The 22,237-nt window shown below is 45.1% G+C and overlaps 6 protein-coding genes across 6 annotated transcripts; 3 read left to right on the top strand and 3 right to left on the bottom strand.

Annotated features, from left to right (window-relative positions):
- Nucleotides 1-2,521: 2,521 nt before the first annotated feature.
- BDZ99DRAFT_462366 (ORC2-domain-containing protein) lies at nt 2,522-4,403 on the bottom strand. The gene has a single exon (XM_033719829.1). The coding sequence runs from the start codon at nt 4,343-4,345 to the stop codon at nt 2,579-2,581; it is 1,767 nt and encodes a 588-aa protein (XP_033578050.1). The 5' UTR covers nt 4,346-4,403; the 3' UTR covers nt 2,522-2,578.
- Nucleotides 4,404-5,486: 1,083 nt separating this feature from the next.
- Nucleotides 5,487-7,767, top strand: BDZ99DRAFT_497978 (general substrate transporter). The gene is made up of 4 exons (XM_033723553.1): nt 5,487-5,806; nt 5,858-6,634; nt 6,690-7,008; nt 7,063-7,767. Exons 1-4 carry the CDS (start codon nt 5,665-5,667, stop codon nt 7,448-7,450), a joined length of 1,626 nt encoding a protein of 541 aa, XP_033578049.1. The 5' UTR covers nt 5,487-5,664; the 3' UTR covers nt 7,451-7,767.
- Nucleotides 7,768-8,203: 436 nt separating this feature from the next.
- On the top strand, nt 8,204-10,609 carry BDZ99DRAFT_462360 (uncharacterized protein). The gene is made up of 5 exons (XM_033719828.1): nt 8,204-8,634; nt 8,688-9,331; nt 9,395-9,701; nt 9,760-10,019; nt 10,087-10,609. Exons 1-5 carry the CDS (start codon nt 8,257-8,259, stop codon nt 10,526-10,528), a joined length of 2,031 nt encoding a protein of 676 aa, XP_033578048.1. The 5' UTR covers nt 8,204-8,256; the 3' UTR covers nt 10,529-10,609.
- Nucleotides 10,610-10,826: 217 nt separating this feature from the next.
- BDZ99DRAFT_462359 (uncharacterized protein) lies at nt 10,827-12,839 on the top strand. The gene is made up of 4 exons (XM_033719827.1): nt 10,827-11,249; nt 11,300-11,350; nt 11,420-12,288; nt 12,337-12,839. The coding sequence occupies exons 1-4, from the start codon at nt 10,894-10,896 to the stop codon at nt 12,735-12,737; spliced, it is 1,677 nt and encodes a 558-aa protein (XP_033578047.1). The 5' UTR covers nt 10,827-10,893; the 3' UTR covers nt 12,738-12,839.
- BDZ99DRAFT_295132 (uncharacterized protein) lies at nt 12,826-13,979 on the bottom strand. The gene is made up of 3 exons (XM_033714130.1): nt 13,680-13,979; nt 13,523-13,621; nt 12,826-13,466 (listed from the first exon to the last, which is right to left on the bottom strand). Exons 1-3 carry the CDS (start codon nt 13,823-13,825, stop codon nt 13,040-13,042), a joined length of 672 nt encoding a protein of 223 aa, XP_033578046.1. The 5' UTR covers nt 13,826-13,979; the 3' UTR covers nt 12,826-13,039.
- Nucleotides 13,980-21,174: 7,195 nt separating this feature from the next.
- On the bottom strand, nt 21,175-22,232 carry BDZ99DRAFT_462356 (uncharacterized protein). Its single transcript, XM_033719826.1, has 2 exons — nt 21,302-22,232; nt 21,175-21,220 (listed from the first exon to the last, which is right to left on the bottom strand). Exon 1 carries the CDS (start codon nt 22,122-22,124, stop codon nt 21,501-21,503), a length of 624 nt encoding a protein of 207 aa, XP_033578045.1. The 5' UTR covers nt 22,125-22,232; the 3' UTR covers nt 21,175-21,220; nt 21,302-21,500.
- Between the last annotated feature and the right edge of the window lie 5 nt (nt 22,233-22,237).

Here is a 22,237-nt window from a genome sequence, read left to right as displayed (position 1 = left end):
TATCTATCTATCTATCTATCTATCTATCTATCTATCTATCTATCTGTCTATTTCTCTACTTTTCTAAATAGTATTGTCAAAGGTATAGAGTCGATGCAGAGAGAGATAGAACAGAGTTGTATTGCTTAAGTTCTACTTTACATCGACGGCAGCGGAGTTGCACATATATACATACGTATAGCATTGTGAAACGTCCTCTAACGCTTCTGTAACGTCATCTCACTTTTCCTGTTCAAAACGTTTACTATATCACGTTCAAACGTGCATAGTCTTAGTTGTTTTGAGAGCTTTATGCATAGGGATATAACGCTTATGCTATTATAATCCTTACAAGTATTATTTATATACTAAAGCAATACTACTACTCCATATTAATTAGTATTATATTATAATATAATATAGAATTATAATGTATACCCTAGGATATTATACTTAGTTAGTATAATATAATTATTATATATAGTATATTATTATTATTATTAAGTTCTATTATGCTGATTTAGTTCCCGTAGGGGTCCATGCAGCAGTTCTATCTAGGCTAAGTATACAAGGAGAAACCGTTCGTGCTAGGCAGCGTTTGGATGAAAACCTTGCTTTCTGCGGTGTGTAGCGCCGTGCGCTCTTCATGCTAATGTACAACTGTTGGGGACGCGTGGCAGCTCTGTTAAGCCGGCCACGGAATAAGCCATCGCGGTGCGTCGTTGTAAATCCTTCCAGGGTTCAGGGTTGGGTCGTCCTCCTAGGTTCGGGTCGAGTCAATTGGATTCCAGAGATGTAAGCTGGTTTACAATTAGCGTAAGAGCACGCCTGCGGGTAGTGCGCGTGCGTGCTCTTCCGTAAAGCCGGGGGCCAGGATACATTTGCATTGCAGAGCTACAAGAGTTACATACAAAGTAGAGTTCGCGCGGCCCTCTTGCCAGGGCCCTCTACCACAGTTTTCCACATGCTGTGTCTATATATAGTATAGGCTATAGATATTATTAGTATAGTTACTATTATATAGAAATTTTAAATAGATTCTAGTATAGCTAAAATAGTATATAAATCTTTATATATAAGGGCAGCTTTACTCTATAATATTACTTCTATTAGTGTACCTTTACTACTAACCAATATCTAGTTAAATTTATAGAATACTTATAAAAGGAACCTATAAATTCCCCCTTAGATTATATTTACCGCTTAAAGGGGCTATAAAATACTATTTATATATCTTCTCTTTTTTAACCTTTACTCTAGTAAGTAAAAAGTAGTTACTATATAAGGGGCACTTTTAAATAGTTATATAAGGGTGTCTTTATATAGCTAAAATACCGCCTAGAAGCCTAAAATCTTACTTATTATCTATATTAAGCAGGTTTTCTTTATATTATCTTTTAGTCTAGCTAGGCTACTACTTATTACTATACCGGTCTTCTTTTTAAGTTAGCTGCCTAATCTTATTAGTTTATATCTATATCTTCCTATTAGTTCTTACTTTCTAGGTATATTAGGTGTTCTATACTACTAAATATAGTACTATTATATATTATCTTTCTTCTATCTTATAAATTTTATATAGATATCTCTTTTACTTTTTTTTCCCTTATATTTCTTATAATATAGCTAATTCTACTATTATTTATGCCTTTATTCCTACTAAAGGTTTTACTATAGTTTTTTTTATCTATGGTTAATACTAAGAAATACCTTTAGATATATTTTTAGGGATAATAATTACAGTAGTATACTAGATATACTAGAGGAGGATATACTAATACTATTACCTAAGGAGTTACAGTATATATCTTATTATTTTCTTTTTTTTCTTGTATTATTCTGCTAAACTTCTTAGGGATATTATTTGGGATTACTACTTTGCCTGCCTACGCGCACGCCGGATCTTCCGTCTTAATAAGCTCCACTTTGGAATTTGCTTTGCTAGGACTCTTGGGTTTAATCTGGCCAGTTTAGGTGTCTTAGATGGGCCAGATACTACTAGTCTTTATTGGTCTAGTTTTATTAAGGAGGATATTATAATAGTACTTTAGATTCTAGTAGTAATATTGTCTAGGCGGATATTAGGACAAATATTAGGGCAACTATTAGTAGCCCCGCGCTATTATCGCTGCTAGCCAGTAGCCCATTTATAATAGAGCTTAGAGGTATAAGTAATGCCCCCTTAATTTTACGCATTCCTTTAGCTCTTTTCTAGTATAAGCTTTGCAAGTACTAATAACATTGCGAACCCCCCTGCAAGAAAATTCTTAAGATTCGGCTTCTTATTGGATCAGCCGCTTACGCTACACGGACTAGCAGAGGCCGGGTTTGGCATACTCAGCTCATACAGTACTATCTCAGTATGCCTTAGGGAAGGCAGATTGTCATTTATATTGCAATGCCTTCTATAAATTCCTTGTTTTCGAGGCTGTATGTAGTAATATAAATCATTGACAATATGTGTCTTGTAGGTGTACTATTAGTGCAGGACGATAACTAAATGGCATTCATCGTTGAGTTACGGGATCTTGCCATGTACAATGTGGTTTTATTTGAATTGTTGTTTATTACGAATTTTCTCTACATATTAGCTTAAAATTTAGAGCCCTTCTACTTCGAAATCCTCTTTTAGTCCCTCCAACTCCTCCCTTCTGAATGGGATCCATAGTCTCTCGGTACCCATACCATCCTTTCTGCTTTCAACCATTTGATGGTCGTGAAACTCCTTCAAAAGGGTCCTAAAGCCCACTTCATTCGAACAAACAAACTCTCCCACAGCTTTGTGATACAACATGCGATACTCCATACCCATGCCAGATTCGGACGCATGTTTCCGAGTTGCTAGCTGTAATTTATGTCGTGGCGTTTGCACAGATGCGGGCTGCTCCCCTAAGCCCTCGTTATCGTTGTCATTAGTGTCAGCTGAAAGAAGATCAAGCTGTTCATTGATCAATATTCGGAACAGCGATCGTGCATTCTCCGGTAGACTGCGCAGCACAAAACCTACACCGTCCCGGCCTCCGACCCTCCTACCGCTACGGCCGAGAAGCTCATTAACGCTCTCAACAACGTCAATCTCGGCATCGTAGGGCGCAAATGTAGTTGTGTCATGGAAGACAAACCGGAACTGGGCTTTCTGGCCCAAATCCCACAACAGCGGAAAATTAGGGGTATCGGCGGTGCAAAGTAAGTGAATGCTTGGATGTGCAGCTAGTTGAGCAAGAAGGGATACTGCTGGGCCGCGCCGTAAAGGTAATGAGTCAATTGAATTGAGCAGGATTTGAATTGGTTGACTCGGAGGATATGAGGAGAGACAAGACAGTACATGAGACAGGAGTGGACCAGGCTGCGTGGGGAGTTTAACAGTAGATGTGAAAATAGCTGAAGCCAGACTAGAGATAATGTCTCTGATCGTTATGCCGGACGTGTAACCATTGACGACGAGAATCCTCGGTAACTGTGTGTCTGAGATATCAGAGCTTCTGGCCAGGAGGTAATCGTATAAATGAGCGGCGAATTCGTCAGTCAGTAAGCGTTTGGACCCATAGCCGTAGAGGCATATGTTGAAGCCTTGCTCCAGCTCAAATATCCATTGGTCGAAAGAACGGCTGTGAAGTTCTAACAAGAAGTCCCGCTCTGGACCGTGTGGATCCTCATAGGATTGCATTGTCGTGAAGTACTCGTCATGATTTAAGAGTGTGCTGGATGGAAGTGTGTTATTGGAGGTTTTTGTCCCGCCAGGCCGATTTTGCCAAAAGAACTCCTCATGTGGTGGAAGATTTTGGGGCGGCGTTGGAGAGCGCTCTTTCCGTGGCCTCCCTCTCGGTCGTCCTCTTCCTCGCTTGGAAGGAGTCTCAGGTATGGGAGACGCCCCACTATCGTTTTCATCTTGCTCCTCCTCGTCGCCCTCGCCCTCGCCCTCGCCCCCCAATATCTCTTGGGCCAGGGTGTCCTCTTCATCCAAGGCCTCCTCGTCGCTTTCATCTCCATTTATGGTCCGCTCAATCAAGCGTCGGGCACTCTTCCGACGAGCGGATCGGTCTGCATTCCTGACGATAGTAGGGGTGCCGTTCGGGGTGTCTTCTTGCCGGGGCTTGGTTGGAGTTGTGAACAACACCTTGCGCTGCGACCGAGGCGTTCCCGGGGTGTTGCCTCCATTGATTTCGCCTGTAGTAGCTCCATTGGCTTTTGCCTGGTGCAATTCCTTCATCAAATCCTGCTCTCCTCGCCTTCTCTTCGATGGTGTCTCCACCTCTGGGCTCTTCACTGCGCCGTCATTGTCGAGCTCTCCATTTTGTCGGGTAGATGTCCGGTTCTTCTTTGGCGTCGGTGTCCCTGGAGCAACCCCGGCGCTTTTACGCTTCATGGATACAGCTGGCGGTGTGCAGCGGTGGGCAGTCGTGGCAGGATTTGTGGAGTCCACCTCGTTCGATTTTGGGTGAAGTCGCGTTATCCGCTCCAAAATCATCCAAGCCCGAAGTCGCGGTAAAACACGCTAGCGGGAAATATATAATCCGTCTAGAGCATGTGAAATAAATAAGCCTTCGTGTTTCTCGACCCACAACTTCCATCCATCCATCCTATACGGATACCACCTCGTCAGGGCCCAGCAACTATCCACTGCTACGAATTGCTCATGAGCCAACCGAACCAGCGGCACCCTTCGTCCGCCTCCAAGCCTAATTCTGCGTCATCCTTGAGGGGCACACAAATTGCTCTCCACACGAATCGGGCAGGTTGAACCTCGGCGTTGCATCACAGCAAGCTAGCCGATCCTTTGCTTATATCACCGCAGTTCTCCAGTCTTTTATGCCAACAGTCCAACTTCAACCCGCTATCTCCAGAGTTTTCGGGGTAGAGAACATATAGGGCATCCCCCGCATTCTCATCGACCGCGCCTATGACGTTGAGCTCTCCAGTGTTCGTGGCGAAGAGGCTGCAGCTGTACTCGCAATCTGCGTTGTTTAATCAAGCATCTGATGCGAGCCGTTCACGTGTGCAAGGATGCACCAAGCAACGGTTCAGTCAGGCCTCGGAAGCAAGCGTGAAACGTCACATCTTGCAGCCCCCAAGAGAGCCTCCCTCCACACCATTGTAAGCGGTTTGTGCACTATGCCAGGCCGAGTCGGGTAGCCCGGGCACATTTTCTTCGGCAAGGTCCTCTTTCGTAAGTTTTGCCGCCTAGCTCTGCCGATCTCCCACCGCCATGCGCTCCTCACGCCAGCCTCCTCTGCTAGAGTCCCACACGCGCCCCTCATTGTGGAGAGGACCCCGTGGTCCGTGGTATATTCCCGTCCAGCAATGACGTTGTTTGCTCAGCTTGCGCTCCTGCGACACCAACACGGCGGTGATATGCACTCGCCATCGTCGAAAGTATCTGCCGAAAATTTTCAGGGTTCCACCAAACAGGATGCAGGCTTGCGGTGGGGCGAGCTTCTAAGTAGACCAGCCTCTAAGTAGATAAAGAGGTACATGCCCACATTTAGGGATTTTCAATTCCGTATCACAGACACCTCTCGTGCTGTTTCGTGCCTCGTATCATTTATTCTGTGATACCCTTCGTTGATCTCCGCGAGATCCTTTTCCGTGCCTCGCTTTCGACCTTGACATTGTATCTGGCTGGACCCAGCGGGACTGCTATCGCTTGATTCTCTAGAGAAAAAGGCTTTCGGACAATTCAGTACCATGTCGACCGGTATGAGCCCTTCGAGGGCGTCCCTCAATGACCGGTCTAAACATCCACACTTCATGGGACTAACCGGGAGGCCCTTGAGTTTGGTTGTCTCCATCGTTGCAACTACCGGCTTTCTTTTGTTCGGATATGACCGTAAGCATTATAAGGATGAGCCTTCCTAACATACGCTTACCAGAAAAATAGAGGGTGTTATGAGCGGGATCATTTCCGCTGAACCATTCAACAACTATTTTCCGGAAACCAAGAACGACTCTACGTGGCAAGGCTTCGTTACGGCCATCTACGAGATTGGCTGCTTCCTAGGCGCCGTTTTCATATTGCTTGTTGGCGACAAGCTAGGTCGCCGCAAAGCCATCATGATTGGAGGCTTCGTAATGATACTTGGTGTCATCATACAGATCACTTGTATTAAAGGCCATAATGCAACAGCCCAGTTCATCATCGGCCGTACCGTGACGGGCTTTGGAAACGGAGTCAACACGTCGACTATTCCTACCTACCAGGCCGAGTGTTCCAGGACGACCAACCGCGGCCTTCTAATCTGCATCGAAGGAGGAATTATTGCTTTCGGCACTCTGATCGCATATTGGCTTGACTTCGGATGCACTTATGCTTCCGCCGATATAAGCTGGCGCCTCCCAATCGCGTTCCAAATCGTTTTCGGTCTCATTGTCTGTATATTCATGTTCTGGCTACCAGAGTCGCCTCGGTGGCTTCTCACCAAAGACCGTACGGAAGAGAGTATGCAGGTTATTGCTGCTCTCAGGGGTCTACATGTCGACGATGATGAGACTAAGCTCCAAGCAAACATCATTATGGACAGTATCAGAGCATCGGGTCACCATGGCGGCAACACGCCATTCAGTGCCCTGTTCACTGGTGGCAAGACACAACATCTTCGTCGCATGCTTCTTGGAGCGTCCGCTCAGCTTTTCCAGCAAATCGGTGGCTGCAATGCAGGTGAGTGTTTCACACCTGTCGAAGTCTGTATCTCACCGTCTCTAACGCAACGCAGTCATATACTACTTCCCCATTCTCTTCGAAACGTCGATTCTCCCGGGACAGCATACGATGTCACTGCTCATGGGCGGTGTCAATATGGTAGTCTATGCCATATTTGCGACGGTCTCGTGGTTCATCATCGAGAGAGCGGGTCGCCGCAAGCTGTTCCTCATTGGTACCGTCGGCCAGTGTCTTTCCATGGTCCTTGTGATGGCGTGTCTCATTCCAAACACCCCCTCCGCCGCAAAGGGGGCCGCTGTCGGTCTCTTTACTTATATCGCATTCTTTGGAGCGACTTGGCTCCCACTTCCGTGGCTGTATCCTGCAGAAATGTAAGTTTCATTCATTAGGACTTCCTCGATGATTTGCTGACGCCCCGACTCCAGAAACCCTATCAAGATTCGAGCCAAGGCCAACGCGGTTTCCACCTGCACCAACTGGATATTCAACTTCCTCATCGTTATGATTACCCCCATAATGATAGACCACATCAAGTGGGCAACCTACTTGGTCTTCGCCGTCATCAACGCCTGCTTCTTCCCCGTCATTTATTTCTTCTATCCCGAGACCCGCAAACGCAGTCTCGAGGAGATCGATCTTATCTTCGCCAAAGGATATCTTGAGGATATGACTTACGTGCGAGCGAGCAAGGAGCTTCCTTTCTTATCTGACGCAGAGATTGATGCCACAGCGAGACAGTACGGATTCTTAGATGACGAAATCGAAGTTGAGGATAGTGAAAAGAACACGGAGTCGAGAATTGTAGATCTTTAGCGCTTGCGCAACGGAGAGCTGGCACAATTTCCTTTGCAACCTGGTGTTCAGGGATGCGATATATGATGATATCCAGCAGATGATACCCAAGTCACAATTGTGGCATTCAACGAACTTGTTCGTCAAAGGAATGGATAAAGGGGGTTTAGCTATGAATAGAGTCCTGCACGACAATACTACACACATTCTCTAACTGTCTTAAGACAACCTAAATGTATTAGAAGTATCGGAAATGTTTGATCCAGCTTTGACATGATTGGGAGGCTTTTTTCGGTGCACCTGTCTGAGAGTGAGTACATAGCTAAAATGTCAGCAGTTTTAGAATATAAGAAGATTCATTGCCTGCTTGTCTGAGGTGCAGTATACACGCCAAGCGATGAATCTGGACGCTGAGACCCCGGCCCCCAATCAAACTACCCCGACCTGAACTAGACACCGGTGCCTTCGTTATAGCTTTGTCTGGGAAGTGGCGCTTCCTTAATCACTCGTTTACCTTTAGCTGCCTACCTACCTCCCCTAGTTATCCCTAGGCAACACGCTAGTGCCTCTTGAGATCCCACATTGCCTTCCATGATTGGGGTTTGCCAGACGCGTCTTGCTTGATTTTCGCCCATAAATACGACGCGGAATCCCGCGTCTGAATGTCGATTGCCAGCCGCAGACTTCAGAGCCTCGCAGTCGGCAGAAATCAGCTCTTGTACCATAACTGCATCCCATCACGAGCATCCGCATCCCCTACCATCCGCCGCAGAGTACACTACAAGGAAACTTTCCAGAAACACCCCCCAGGACGCGAAATTTCAGCCATGCCGAAGTACCCAGGGCTCGGCCTTCCATTACGCCACAACGAGCAACAAGATTATGGCTTCTATCCAATCGGAGCCCATGGCAGCTGCTACGGTTCAGACTCTGATATCCTCCCTGTGCGCGAGCTTGCTATGATGAGCATTATGGAGCGCCTCACGGATAAGGAGGACTGGCACAAAAAGGTCTTCGATGAAGAGATTGTGTCGAAGTATCGCGAGGTAGCCCTCTCGATTCCGGACGAGGCGTTTTGGAAACTAGCTTTTCAAGAGAAGTCGCAATATTGGGAAGAGAATGGAAATCTCCATGTGCAGGATGATTGGAGTATCGGTCACGTGACGCGGTTAGAAGGTATCATGACTGAAAACACTTTTGATTGTGTAGGCCAATCGCTACAGGAGATCCGATATCACGCTGACTTTGAATCGAACAGTGCATTAAAGAAGTCCAGTGCAAGGCGAAATACTATGAGAAATCCGGCATAATCCCAACCCTCGACGCATGCGGGGCTGTAGCAAAGTCAGACAAGCTCGTTACTCCCGAACTCCACGAGGCTCTGCGTGATGCTTTCGCCAAACTCCAGGCCGACCATGCAGCGTCCCCCGATTGGCATCCCAGATCCAATGAAATGGTGCAGGATCTTGTACACCCCTCAATGTATCCTTTAGTCTACGGCCGTAGTAAAGTTCTCAAAAAAGAGCTCGTCGGAGTCAGCAATGCGATCGAGAAATGGGCCGGCAAGGGCGAAGCCATTCCGAAAGATGACTGGAAAAGGGAGGAACAGGACCGTTTCCGCTACGGAGTGGGGTCTGGCAACGTGCCTCCTGAATACTGGTCCGATACGTATCAGTGGCTGCCATCTAACGTGACCTTCCAAGAGGATGGCACTGTGAAGCTTACCAGCTATATCAACAATCTGCACCCGACAAGATACGCTGACATATATCGGACGGTTGAGAAGCTGATTGAGAGCGCGCTCCCTGCGTGGGATCAGTGCCTTGCTCTTGCGGCGGGTTACAATGAGATAGATGGCCCCGGGCGTTGCAAGTCCCGGTTCGAGCAGCCAGATCAGCCGGAGTAAGTGGCGTTTCAGTCGTCTTATTCAAGCTGTGTGATGCTATAATTCTAATCCTCCTACAGCGACGAAAACGCCGAGAATTGGATCCCATCGAATCCCCAAGAAGTAGCCGATGTTGTGGTCAAATGGAATGAGATCGAAAGCCGGCACGAATATGACCCCGAGTACGATGACGAGACGGAGTGCAAGTGGAAGTTGTTGCGCAAGCCTCTTATACCAGAACCTAGTTTCAAGGAAGTCGATTACACCCCCGAACCCGAGCAACGTCTTGTCAATAATTTCGGAAAAAGTGGATTGCAGGTTATTGTTAAAATAGCATCGATTGAGTTGACGTCTGAGAAGCCGGAGTTTCCGACGGGCGGTTGGCATGTAAGTACAATCTCCTTCGCTTTCCGAGTCTATCAAATTCTCATTGCTATGGAAATAGATCGAAGGCCAAATGAACGAACATATCTGCGCCACAGCACTTTACTACCTCGACAGTTCGAACGTCACATCCAGCCACCTCTCCTTCCGCATGCAAACCTCAGCCTACCTGAACGACGAGATCAACGTAGGGCAGGACGCTTATCACTGGCTAGAGCAGGTTTACGGAACGGGTCTCGGCGGCAACAGCTCGCCTTGTTTGCAAAACTACGGCAGCGTTGAGACTCCCCAAGGGAGACTGCTTGCTTTCCCTAACGTCTTGTGAGTTTACTGTTACTTGACTGATTTCCATGGATCTGCTGTGTAAGGTTACTAACGCCGTCCGTAGCCAACACAGAGTCTCCTCCTTCAAGCTCATCGACCCCACTAAACCCGGCCACCGCCGCTTCATAGCCCTCTGGCTCGTAGACCCCACTAGACGCATAATCTCGACCGCAAACGTGCCGCCGCAGCAGGACTGGTGGGTTGATTCTACATTTGGGGATACATCCGAGTCGCGGAGTGCAGCTTTGGCTAAGCTACCAGCCGAACTACTCACTCTGTTGAAAGAGAAGGGACTGCAGGATATCGCTAGCACGGACGGGGGGCAGTTACCAGCGGAGTTAATGGAGATGGTGCGCGAGTATTTCAATGCTGATCAGGATGCTTTCTTGATGGGAGTGGAGGAAGCGAGGGAACATAGGGAGAAGCTTATGCAGGTGAGAGGAGCATTTTTACAGGTTGCGGAGAAGGGGTGGCAGCAACATTCGTATAGTTTTTGCGAGCATTAGAAGCTTCTGTGAGCATTAGTGGTAGTGGATGTAACTGGGGCGAGTTACAGATAGGGTAGCAGCAAGTGGATGTTAACGAGATTATCGATGATGAGTGATGAGATGTGTGAACGTTCCTTCAAAAACCCATCCTGTCCCACTTTGATCTTTCAAACTAAACCGGCTCTTCAACTGCCAGATCTGCAGATCTGACCTTTCTTTTCCGCGATGAATCATGCACGCCAAGCAATGGACGATCTAGAAGCTTGGACCCAAAGCTGGCGCAGAGAGCCAAAACACCAACTCGAATCCACTAGGGCTTTCGTCAACCTTGGGAGGGCCGAACAACGGTGCCATCGTTCTACCCTTTGAAATACCTCATCGACATGGCTGACCATTCAGCCTCTCCTCCGCGCTCCAATCTCCATCGCATTGCCAGCTTGAAAGCGTTTCTGCCGCTCAATGCGGAATCTGCTATCTCCACTCGTGGACAGAACCTACCCTCATTGATCCACAGCCAATCTACGGGACACGTCCTGATCCGCCGCCCGTCAGCCAATCGAAGCGAACGCCGCCCCAGTGACGAGGATGTCGAGAATGGCCATCTCCACGGCCTCCAAATGGCCTGGGGAGGATCCTCGGACTGGGATGAAAGACGCGCGAGCGTTGCTGCCTCTGTCCTCATGACGCCCCAGATGCGTAGCCAGCGGTTGATTGGTAACAGCAATCCAAGATACAAATGGTAGGTTGCTTGCATCCAATCCTTTGAAGATAAGTTCTAACCGTAGGAAGGGAAAGATACTTTAAGACCGACGAGGAGCTCAAGAACATGAAGAAACCCATGTCAGTATCCTTCGTCCCCCTTGGTCCCTAGCATTCCTCTTTCAAGCCAAACATGCTCAACAACCATAGTCGAAAATACTATGAGCGCAACAACTACTTGATCCAACAATATCTCTATATCGACCGTCTCCTCGACTCCTCGTTGCCTCACAACTTGCTACAGGAGTACATTCAACCATCAGAATCTGTCAATGTGCCGCCTACCATATCGGAAGAGTCCCAATCAGGTCTCGCGACCCCATCTGGCGAGGGTCTCAGCGCGCAGGATCGCAGCATGCTCAATGGCGCAGGCAATGGCAATCACGCTCACAACAAAGTCAAGCGAACGCCCAAGAATTTGTACAAGCTTCCAGATGAAGAGACTGCATTAATTCAAGCCGACTTAGAAGAGTCCGACGAACCCCAGCAGGTCATGCCCGACTTCATGCCTGAGGAAGAAACAGACAGCAGCCATCCCATTGTCACCCTTGCCATCTACATCAACTTAGCTGCAAACACAACTCTCCTCATTCTCAAGATTATTGTGACCATCCTTACCTCATCCCTCTCGGTCATCGCCAGTTTGGTTGATGCCGCCCTCGACTTCTTGAGCACGGCCATCGTGTGGACCACAACTCGCATGATTTCGCGACAAGATCAGTATGCTTACCCGGTTGGACGCCGAAGACTAGAGCCAATTGGCGTACTCGTCTTTTCTGTCATCATGATCACTTCATTCTTCCAAGTTGCACTCGAGGGCATCAGTCGTCTCTCGTCTGATGATCACAAGATTGTTCAACTATCGATTCCTGCGATCGCTATCATGTCTTCAACTGTTATCATCAAATTTCTCTGCTGGCTTTGGTGCCGCTTCATTAAAAATTCGAGCGTACAAGCTTTAGCTCAAGACGCAATGACTGATGTAGTATTCAACATTTTCAGCATCATATTCCCTCTGGGTAGGTCGAATCCGGCGCGTAAATTTCATACACTAATTGAACTTTTAGTTGGTTACTACGCAAAAATCTGGTGGATGGACAGCCTAGGCGGAGTCTTGCTGTCGTTCTACGTCATTATCAACTGGTCGCGCACATCTACAACACACATTCGTAATCTCACCGGAGCTGCAGCTTCTGCCGATGAAAGAAACGTTCTTTTATATCTCACCATGAGATTTGCCAAAACTATCAAGCAAATCCAAGGTCTACAGGCTTATCACGCAGGGGATAAGCTCAACGTTGAAGTCGATATCGTTCTGGATGAGACTACAAGCTTGCGAGACGGCCATGACCTGGGTGAGAGCTTACAGTATGTGCTCGAAAGTGTTCCGACGGTTGATCGGGCGTTCGTTCATCTAGATTATAATGGCTATAACGCGATCCCGACTCATATGCAGCAACAGGACTAGAGATTCGGTGTCAAGAGAAACATTCATTCCGTAGATAGTTGGGCAGCGCTCATGATGCCCGATTAGATCAAGTAAAGAAGCTTTAAATCTATTATCCCTTCTTCCGACTAGCGTTTTTGCTCGTGAGCGCCATCGAAAGCGAGGCCTATTTAACGTCATTCCTATACGTTGTTCCTACACGTCGCCCTTGAGGTGTATTGAGTGATCACGTGACGGAACGTGACGTCGGGTCGGGGGTTGTTCCGGCGCATCTTGTCGAGAGGTTACCGAACCTACATATTATCCCAGCCTCTCTCTGACACCTATAGGATTACAGCAAGACCTCCGAGCCCCAAAGCAAACGCAACGAGCATCGGCATCATGCTCTGAAGGGGGCCATTTTCAGGCAACATAGGGTTTGCGTTCCCTGATTTGGCTGCGTTAGAAGGCGCCGTAATGGTGAAATTGGCTGATGATGCAGTCGGACTGGTAGTTGTCGATGCTCCTGTGTCCTTCGCGCTGCCTTCCGATGAAGGCTTCCACGTGCGGCCAGCGCCTGTCTCGAAAGCGGTACTAATATAATCAAAAAGTGACGCAAACTCAGAAGAGATGTCGTCGCCGAAAGTCGTCGGGCACGAGTAGTGAGTAAAAAGGGGCCCTGGTTGGCCTGCAAGGGAGCAGCCCGAAGAAATGAACAAGGATGCTGGGCAGACTGCTGAAGTATCGCTGGGGCACCACTCGGTGAGACAACTACCGGGTCATGCATTAGTCGGATAAGAAACTCGATTAATATCGTGCAGGCTCACCTAAAACCGGACGAGGCTGCACTGCAGGCACATTTCGCATCGGTGAAAGTACAACTCTGGGCGCGGCTGCTTAGGGAAGAAGTGCAAGCGTCATAGCGTCTGCGAAAAGATTGTCATCAACTTGAGGACCCAGGAGATCTAGCTTACTGGAACTTACGAAAACGATTTACCCGTTGTATCACAAGGGAATGAGGTTATAGTATCCGTCGGCGCATCCAAGATCTTGTCGGCGAGAGCATGATCAGAATTCAGCAGGAAGAGCACAATGCCAATGAGGAAACAGCTGGCTAGAGAGGTACGCATCGCTTCTGCGGTGAGGAGGAAGAAAGGAGCCCTGGAGTATGAAGACTATGTCATAGGCCTGGAATATATATGCTGACCCTCCTAGCTTTGCATTCCTTGATGGCAACAAGGAATGCGGTTGTCGATTAGCAACATTCTTCCACACCTCATCCACTCCATTCACTTCGTCCACTTCGTCCGCTTAGTGTCAACGCGAATTACGTTCAGTCTGTCTCTGCGTCTAACTTTTCTTCTTCGCTATATTACATCTTCAATGCTACCCGATCTATTTTGGAATAAGTATTATCGTTCCACTTTTCCTCCTCTCTCTACTCGCTATTTGCAATGAATAGCTCACTGCTGTTTGCTAATAAAGGGGGCACCGGGTGTTCGGGGTTGGGGAGAGGAGGGTTCAAGCAGAAAACATGGAATGTATCGCTGCCAGCTAAACTTGTTCCCCAAATATTCGTGCTTATCAACATCATACTTGCAAGGTATCCAATCCATTTTGTCGACATACAAATGAAGACGGAGACGCTTCCTCGTACTGTGATGACGGAAATACCGCTTTGAATAAGACATACTAACAATGACGGGTTGCCCATATGTTTTAGATATATGTCCCTTCACTCGTTCTAGAGGTTCATGATGACTTCTATTTCGAAAAGTGAGGAGCTACGCAACCTGTTGACTGGTTTCCATTGGTTAGACCTAAAATCATAGAAGCGCTTGACGTTGTTGCCAAGTCCAAAGCCTGGAACGAGCAGATGTCGTGGATGTTGTCAATGCATTGGCCCTGAGATCCGGCCGGTTAGTTGTGCCAGGACGTTCTCTAAGCAGCTACAAAGGGCGAGGCTCGCTAGATAATCAAATCTTTTAGCGGGTAAGCGAGCTAGGAACACCAAAATCACCCTAAACTGACACCTTTCCACGCGTGCATCGCAATACCACGAAGGTGTATAAAAAATCTAAATTGCTAGGTGTTTTTGCAGAGGCGTCTTTGTAAAGTCCCAAGCGTTCAGAAATTTTATTATCGTCGTGTGGTTGCTGCGCAATAATAACGTGGATTTTGGTGATTGTCCAAGAGCCTCACCCTTTGTAGTTAAAGAAAGTTGCTTTATATTTTACATGTACCACCCCTATTTATTGCGCCTGCTATCTGCCTAACAGGCGCCTATAAGCCCAAATTGTAACTAACGTAAATTAATTCATCACGCTTTACTTACAAGTAAGGCATGTATTATATTGCTATAATAGCTACTGTATTAACACGCCTAGGAGAGGGCCTAAATCATTTATATTAAAAGCCACCTTAAAAGCCGCTTTATAAGCTGCGTTATAAGCTGCCTTACTAGTTGCCTTACTAGCTGCCTTACTAGCTGCCTTACTAGCTGCTTAACAAGTCGCCTTATAAGCTGGCCTCTAGAATACTCTAGAAGAATAGGTGTGAAATAGTAGGCTGCTCTATAGCAGAGTTTTAGGTAAAGGTATAAGAGAGCAGTAACTACACTCTAAAAAAGTAATTAACGTAGTCTGCAGGCGAGTGGGCCACCCGATTATTAGCGCAATTTTAATATTTTCGCATCTTAGAAATTAGGGAGCGCTACTCGTACACCCCCTTTTCACTACACGTACACCCCCTTTTCACTACACGTACACCCCCCCCTCTTGGCGCTTCACCACCTTCTAATTGGCTCGGAGAGCCCGGAGCTTCCTCCGGGCATTCACCCTTATATCTCTCCACACGTGATAATGCTATACGCGAGGCTGTACGTGATGCTAATGCTATATACAAGGCCGTATATAAGCTCGTATATAAGGCTATACGTGGGGTCGTACGTAAGGCTATACGTAAGCTCGTACGTAAGCTTATACGTAAGCTTATATATAAACTTATATATAAGCTTATATATAAGCTCGTATATAAGGCTATATAAATTAGCATAGCTATACAGCTTCTCTAATCTACAGTATATTTGTTCTAATTTATGCAGCCGTATATACAGCTGTATATAAACTTATACGTATACTTGTATATAAGGCTATATATAAAGCTATATAAATCGGAATAATATAATTGCTTGTGTTGCATATAGCCGCATTTAGAGAGAGCACTCGGAATTAGTAAGCAAGTTAAGCGAGCGAATCGGAGGCTACGGAGCAGCCCTCCGAGCCAATTAGAAGATGGTAAAGCGTAGGAGGGAGGGGGTGTACGTCTAGGAATTAGGGGTTATACGATTAGTAGTCCCCTTAAAAAGTTAGCTAGTAATATTAAAATAGATATATTTTATTATATTAAGTTATAACCTAAAATTTATTATAGTTTAAGTGCAAAAATATTAAAATTTATTAGAACAAGAATAAGCGATATATTTCTTTGTTCTATTATCTATATATATATATAGATACGAATCTATTTATAGATTCTTTATTCCTTTGTTCTAATAAAGAACTTTTTGTCCTAATAAAGAACTTATTATATATAAAGAGGCTTTATCTTAATAAAGAAATGTTAACTCTTTATTATAATAAAGACTACGTTCTAATAAAGAACGACTAAGGTATATTAAGACCGCTGCCTCGCTTCGTAAACTTAATAATCTTAACCAGTTTTATATACTAATTAGTAATACAACACCTATTTAAACCTTTACTATTTTACTACGTGCCTTATATACCTTTATAAAATTGCGCTAGTAATTAGGTGGCCTACTTAGCTATATAGCCTACTTACCTATAGACTATATTAAAAAGTTTAATTTAGCTTACTAAAATATAGTATAACAGTGTAATATATATAGTAAGCTTTATAATAGCCTATAATATACTTTAATTTAAAGCCTATAATATACTTTAATTTAAAGCCTATACTTTAATTTAAAGCCTAATAGTATTAGTATAAGGTTTATAATAGTATAAGCGTTATATTTTTATATATAATACTCTTAATACTACTATACTATTTATATTTAAGTATAATATAAAAACTATTAAATAGTATTATAGAAGTTGTAAAGGTATATAAGGCACGTGGTGAAATAGTAAAGGTTTAAATAGGTGTTGTATTACTGATTAGTATATAAACTAGTTAAGGTTATTAAGTTTACGGAGCGAGGCAGCGGTTTTAATATACCTTAGTTGTTCTTTATTAAAACGTAGTCTTTGTTGTAATAAAGAGTTAACGTCTCTTTATTAAGATAAAGCCTCTTTATATACAATAAGTCCTTTATTAGAACAAAGAGTCCTTTATTAGAACAAAGAGTCCTTTATTAGAACAAAGAGTCCTTTATTAGGATAAAGAATAATAAAGGGTTCTTTGTTAGAATAAAGAATAATAAAGGGTTCTTTATTAGAATAAAGAATAATAAAGAATAATAAAGGGTTTTTTATTAGAATAAAGAACAATAAAGGGTTCTTTATTAGAATAAAGGAATAAAGGATCTATAAATAGATTTGTATCTATATATATATAGATAATAGAATAAAGAAATATATTGCTTATTCTTGTTCTAATAGAAGTATTAAAGAACGCTTTAAAAGGAGTTTATAATACTAAACTTATATATATATATATAAAACACTACTACTACTAATATAGAATAAAATTTAAGTAAAATAATTTCTATCTATCTACCTATCTATCTATCTATCTATATTATTCTATATATCTTATTACTAAATATTATATACCCTAGATTTAAAAAAAAAGAAAAGGCATAATGCAGTCGTCTTAATAAGCTGTTGGAAATCGAAGCTAAAGGGAGTCCTAATAGGCTTCTTAAGGCACTTAGAGCAATTATACGCAGTTATAAAGCCCTCCGGGCAGCAGTAGTAGTGTTGCAGTAGGTTAAATCTTTCCCGCGACCCCTAACCTTAGATTACATCCTTAGATTGCATCCGCAACAACAATAATAACAACACCTACAACAATAACACAACTAAAAGCCCCTCGTCAACACGTACAGAAGCGTTGTAAGCGCACTTAATAAAGTATAACAGATATAAAGCGCCCTATAGAGTTAGCCCCTTAATGCCCTTAGTATAGATTTCCTCCAGGCTATAGTCGCGTATATTAATAACGCGTTCTTCGGACTTATAGATGCTAAGGAAGGACTCTACTATATATAGAGAACTATAGATAAACAGAAGAACGCTCTATAGAAGGAATTAATAAAGGAGATAAAGGATATAAGGAAGAGTATTAGCAAGCTGAAAGCTTAAGAAAACAAGATATACGCAGCTGCAGCAGCAAAGGCCCTAATAGTAATGCAAATCGGGCAAGCTATATAAATTGGACAGGACGCGAGAATTAGACAGAATACAATAAACAACCTCTATAAAATCATTATCTATATTAAAAATAACGCCTAGTAAGCGGCTAACGCAATATATATAGGGGACTACTAATCGTACACCCCCTAATTCCTAGACGTACACCCCCTTTTCACTACACGTACACCCCCTCCCCCCCCTATCGCTTCACCACCTTCTGATTGGCTCGGAGGGCTGCTCCGTAGCCTCCGATTCGCTCGCTTAACTTGCTTATTAATTCCGAATGCTCTCTCCAAATGCGGCCATGTACAACACAAGCAATTACATCATGCCAATTTGTATAGCCTTACGTACGAGCTCATGTATAGCCTCACGTACGAGCTCACGTACGAGCTCACGTACGGCCTTATGTATAGCATCACGTACAGCCTTGTGTATAGCATCACGTATGGCCTCACATACGAGCTCACGTACGACCTCGTGCATAGCATCACGTACGGCTTCGCGTATAGCATCACGTGCAGAGAGACGTAAGGGTGAATGCCCGGAGGAAGCTCCGGGCTCTCCGAGCCAATTAGTAGGTGGTGAAGCGCCAAGAGGGGGGGGTGTACATGGAGTGAAAAGGGGGTGTACGTCTAGGAATTAGGGGGTGTACGATTTAGGGGGTGTACGATTAGTAGTCCCCAATATATATGCCTAACGTAGTCGGCAAGCTAGTGGGCCATGCAAGCTAGTGGGCCACCCAATTTTTGGTGCGATTTAGACCTTTTAGCACCCCAGCAATCTTAACAACCACGAGATATAAAGTATAGCTTTAAGATTGCATATACTATCTAGCTTATTTTAATAGCTAAAAGAATGTTTAGAGCAGTATAGCAGCGTAATCCTATTATATTGTAGGTATTACTTGATTTTGGGGGCTAAAACTAGGCAACATTTTACTGCGGCTAAACAGGGCTATTAAGAGATCTAAAAAATTAACAGATGATATTAAAATAACCACGGATATTATTATCCTAAGTTATAACCTGGAATATTCTGTAATTGTTAAGATTGCTGGGGTGCTAAAAGGTCTAAATCGCACTAATAATTGGGTGGCCCACTAGCTTGCATGGCCTACTAGCTTGCCGACTACGTTAGTCCTTGCTGCTTACGTAACTATATGCCGCTGTAGCTAAGTTCGACTTAGGCCCGGCTTAGCTTTAGCTTAGGTCTGTTCCGGTCTGCTTACTTTAGTTACCCGCTGCGGCGTAGTTTTACTTATAAATATACCTACTAAAAATTATTAAGGTTTAGTAAGGGGTCTTAAATCTGTCCTAGGTTATTATTATAAGCCTTAGGGAGAGGTGCTGTTATATAGGAAAGCTTATTTCTAGGGCTTATTTTCGGGCTACTGCTTTATTCCTAAGCACGGATAAGTATAACTACTATTATTCCTTGCTGTACCTAATTTTTTTTTAGAAAGATATATTCTAGTTTAGGGTAAATAAAATCATCTGCATCCGTATTCCTCCGTAGGACGTTTTAAGCTACCCCTGGTGTAAACTAATAAATACTTATAGCAGCTCTTTAATAGCCTTACGTTGATTATAGTAGAATTATTATAATAATAATATATCGGCTATTTAAACTTAAGAGAGACAAGTACTAGATTTAAAGACGATAACTATGTACTACTACTGTGGTGGTTATAAGACGTTAACATGCCGAATAGAAGTAGGGACAGGAGCGCCAGGCTATGTATAGGACGAGACAGGGGCTTGCGCGTAGCTCGTGGCCCTAACAGAACCAGGTGGCAGGAAAAGGGGAGGACGGAACAGGACAGGGTTGACAGGATTAGAAGGGGGGCGGGCGTGTAGCGCACGCGTGCAGCAACAAGGTGTCAGGGGATTAACAATTGGAAGGGGGGTCGTGAGTCAATACTATGAAGTTGTCATTCCAGAAGCGTGAAAGAACCCAAAGGATACGGATTATAAATAGCAGTTGTGATTCAGAATTGCGCATAATTTATATCTTTTTCGCCGAGTTTTACCAGCATTTAAAGGCAAATAGCATAGAAAACTTTCCTAATAACATGATCGTCCTAAGGACGTTATTATCTTAGTACGTCACCATTTATAAGCATGTCTATCTTATAAATATAACTGTCTCAAGATGGGCCTATCTTAAGAGCGTGACTGCTGGCAGGTGAAATCCTATTAGCCGCAACCCTCCGTCACCTGATTCCGTAAAACCCTCGCGCTACGCGCGGGCCTTGTTGCCCGATTCTGTATAGACGCGTCGCATTTATTCTCGCAATCCTGCCCCCGAATTCCTGTTCCTTACACCACGTCTTTACCCTTCACCTAATATTATACGTACAGCCCCTCTGTACGTCCGATGACCTAGCGCAGAAACTAAGTCAACTCCTGTGAACTTACTTTTCTAGGCTAATAATGAACCTGCTTAAAGATTCATTAGCTAGACAGCTGTCATTCCCCCCTAAAGGCGTCCGGAATCGTTACCTCATACGGTAATTTCGTAGCTTGATTTTAGCGCTAGGTCACCGGACGTACAGAGAGGCTGTAGTAAACAGTCAACGCTCATCTCCGAGTTCGCTTGACCCCTACTCGTAGCATTATCGTCTACCGCCGCGTGGTTGGGGCCTCGACATTTCGTTGGGGCGTCGCCGTCCACGTTGATCCGGCGCCGACAACGCCAGAATGACTGTCACGAGCCCGTCACAAAGAGGCAGCCGTCCTATTTTATACATGGTCTTGCGGACATGTCATGGTTCAAAATACATGTCCCGGTCTGCACACAGATACAAAGTCTGAGCAAGCCACTAAAATGTGATCCTCACCCTAACCAAACATATTAGTCCAATCTGGCTTAACCGTTCCCTCAGAATTAAAGCAAAAGGCGTACCAGAAAATCGCCATGGTGAACGACCCGACAAACATCAGCAGCGCATACGAAGCCATGAGGACCCTCGTCACAGACGCGCAGCCTCGAACGCCAGCATCGCCTTCTTAGTCACCTCCGGCATCTCCGCCTCATTTACCTCCACCTCTTTTGCCTCCTCAACCGGCAACAGCAATATCAACTCCCTCCAAACCTTCCACGTGGGCCAACTCAGCAGGCCCACCGCATATTACATAAACTGTATATACAGTATCACTAGCATCCCCCACTCCATAGTTTTGTTAAACCAATGTGTTGCTATGGCTAACTTGCCCTTTTTAGCGACAAGGACGACGAGTAGGATTAACGTGCCGATGTTCATGGGGGCTGTGACGAGGAAGTACGTTTGAGGGCGAAATATGATCGGGTAGTGACGCTCGCGGATACTTATTCGATCACGGATGCAATAGCGGTAGACGAAATAAGCTCCAATGGCCACGCATGGTACTATAACAAATAGCACAATTATCCCGGCAGACCACTAAAAGGGTTCGCTATGGAGGGCGACCAGAGATTTGCAGGTCCATTCAACAAGATAGAAGTGGGTCGCAAGTGCTAGGAAGCTACAGACGCGGTTAAAGGTGGGGAGGCGATATCCTATCAGATCAGGGTAGAGCGGGTCGGGATAGAAGGGACGTGCAGGTGGCGACGGTGGGCCCATGATGTTGTCTAGGAAGAACAGGATCTCGACGAGAGAGAAATTAATCAGGTACATCCACGCCCAGGCCTGGGTCCACGGCACGCCTGTAAGGGCGTGCTGTTTAATAAATTGCGGAAGGGTGCCAACGATGAAGCCGAGCCAGCAAATGAAAGTTGCGGATTCCAGGGTTCGTAGGCCACTGGTGGGCTGTGCCGGCGAGGGGAAACGCTCTTCAAGTGTGTCGTGAATTGCGAATCGGAAAGATCGGGAATATTCCCAGCTTGCAAGAAAGCGCACAAGGATGACTATGCTGTCAAAAGCACACACCAATGGGGAGCTGGTTAGGTAGGTGTGGAGCTCTGGGTCCAAGCCGCAGACACGCCCGGAGGGCTGTAGCATTGTATTGAGCGCGATTGGCACAAGGGACCAAAAAGCTGTCTGCCACGACACTAAATTCTCGGCCATGGTTAACTCTAGAAGAGAGCTCCTAGTGTAGTTGGAAGGAATTAAGTCTGCCACGTGTTATTTAGGAAAGCTGACTAGACCGCAGAGAATAGGGGCTTACGACGTGCGAATCC

The sequence above is a fragment of the Mytilinidion resinicola genome (assembly GCF_010093595.1).
Source record: "Mytilinidion resinicola strain CBS 304.34 unplaced genomic scaffold BDZ99scaffold_8, whole genome shotgun sequence".
Classification (NCBI taxonomy): Eukaryota; Fungi; Ascomycota; class Dothideomycetes; order Mytilinidiales; family Mytilinidiaceae; genus Mytilinidion; species Mytilinidion resinicola.
This window is presented reverse-complemented; position numbering and strand designations above follow the sequence as displayed.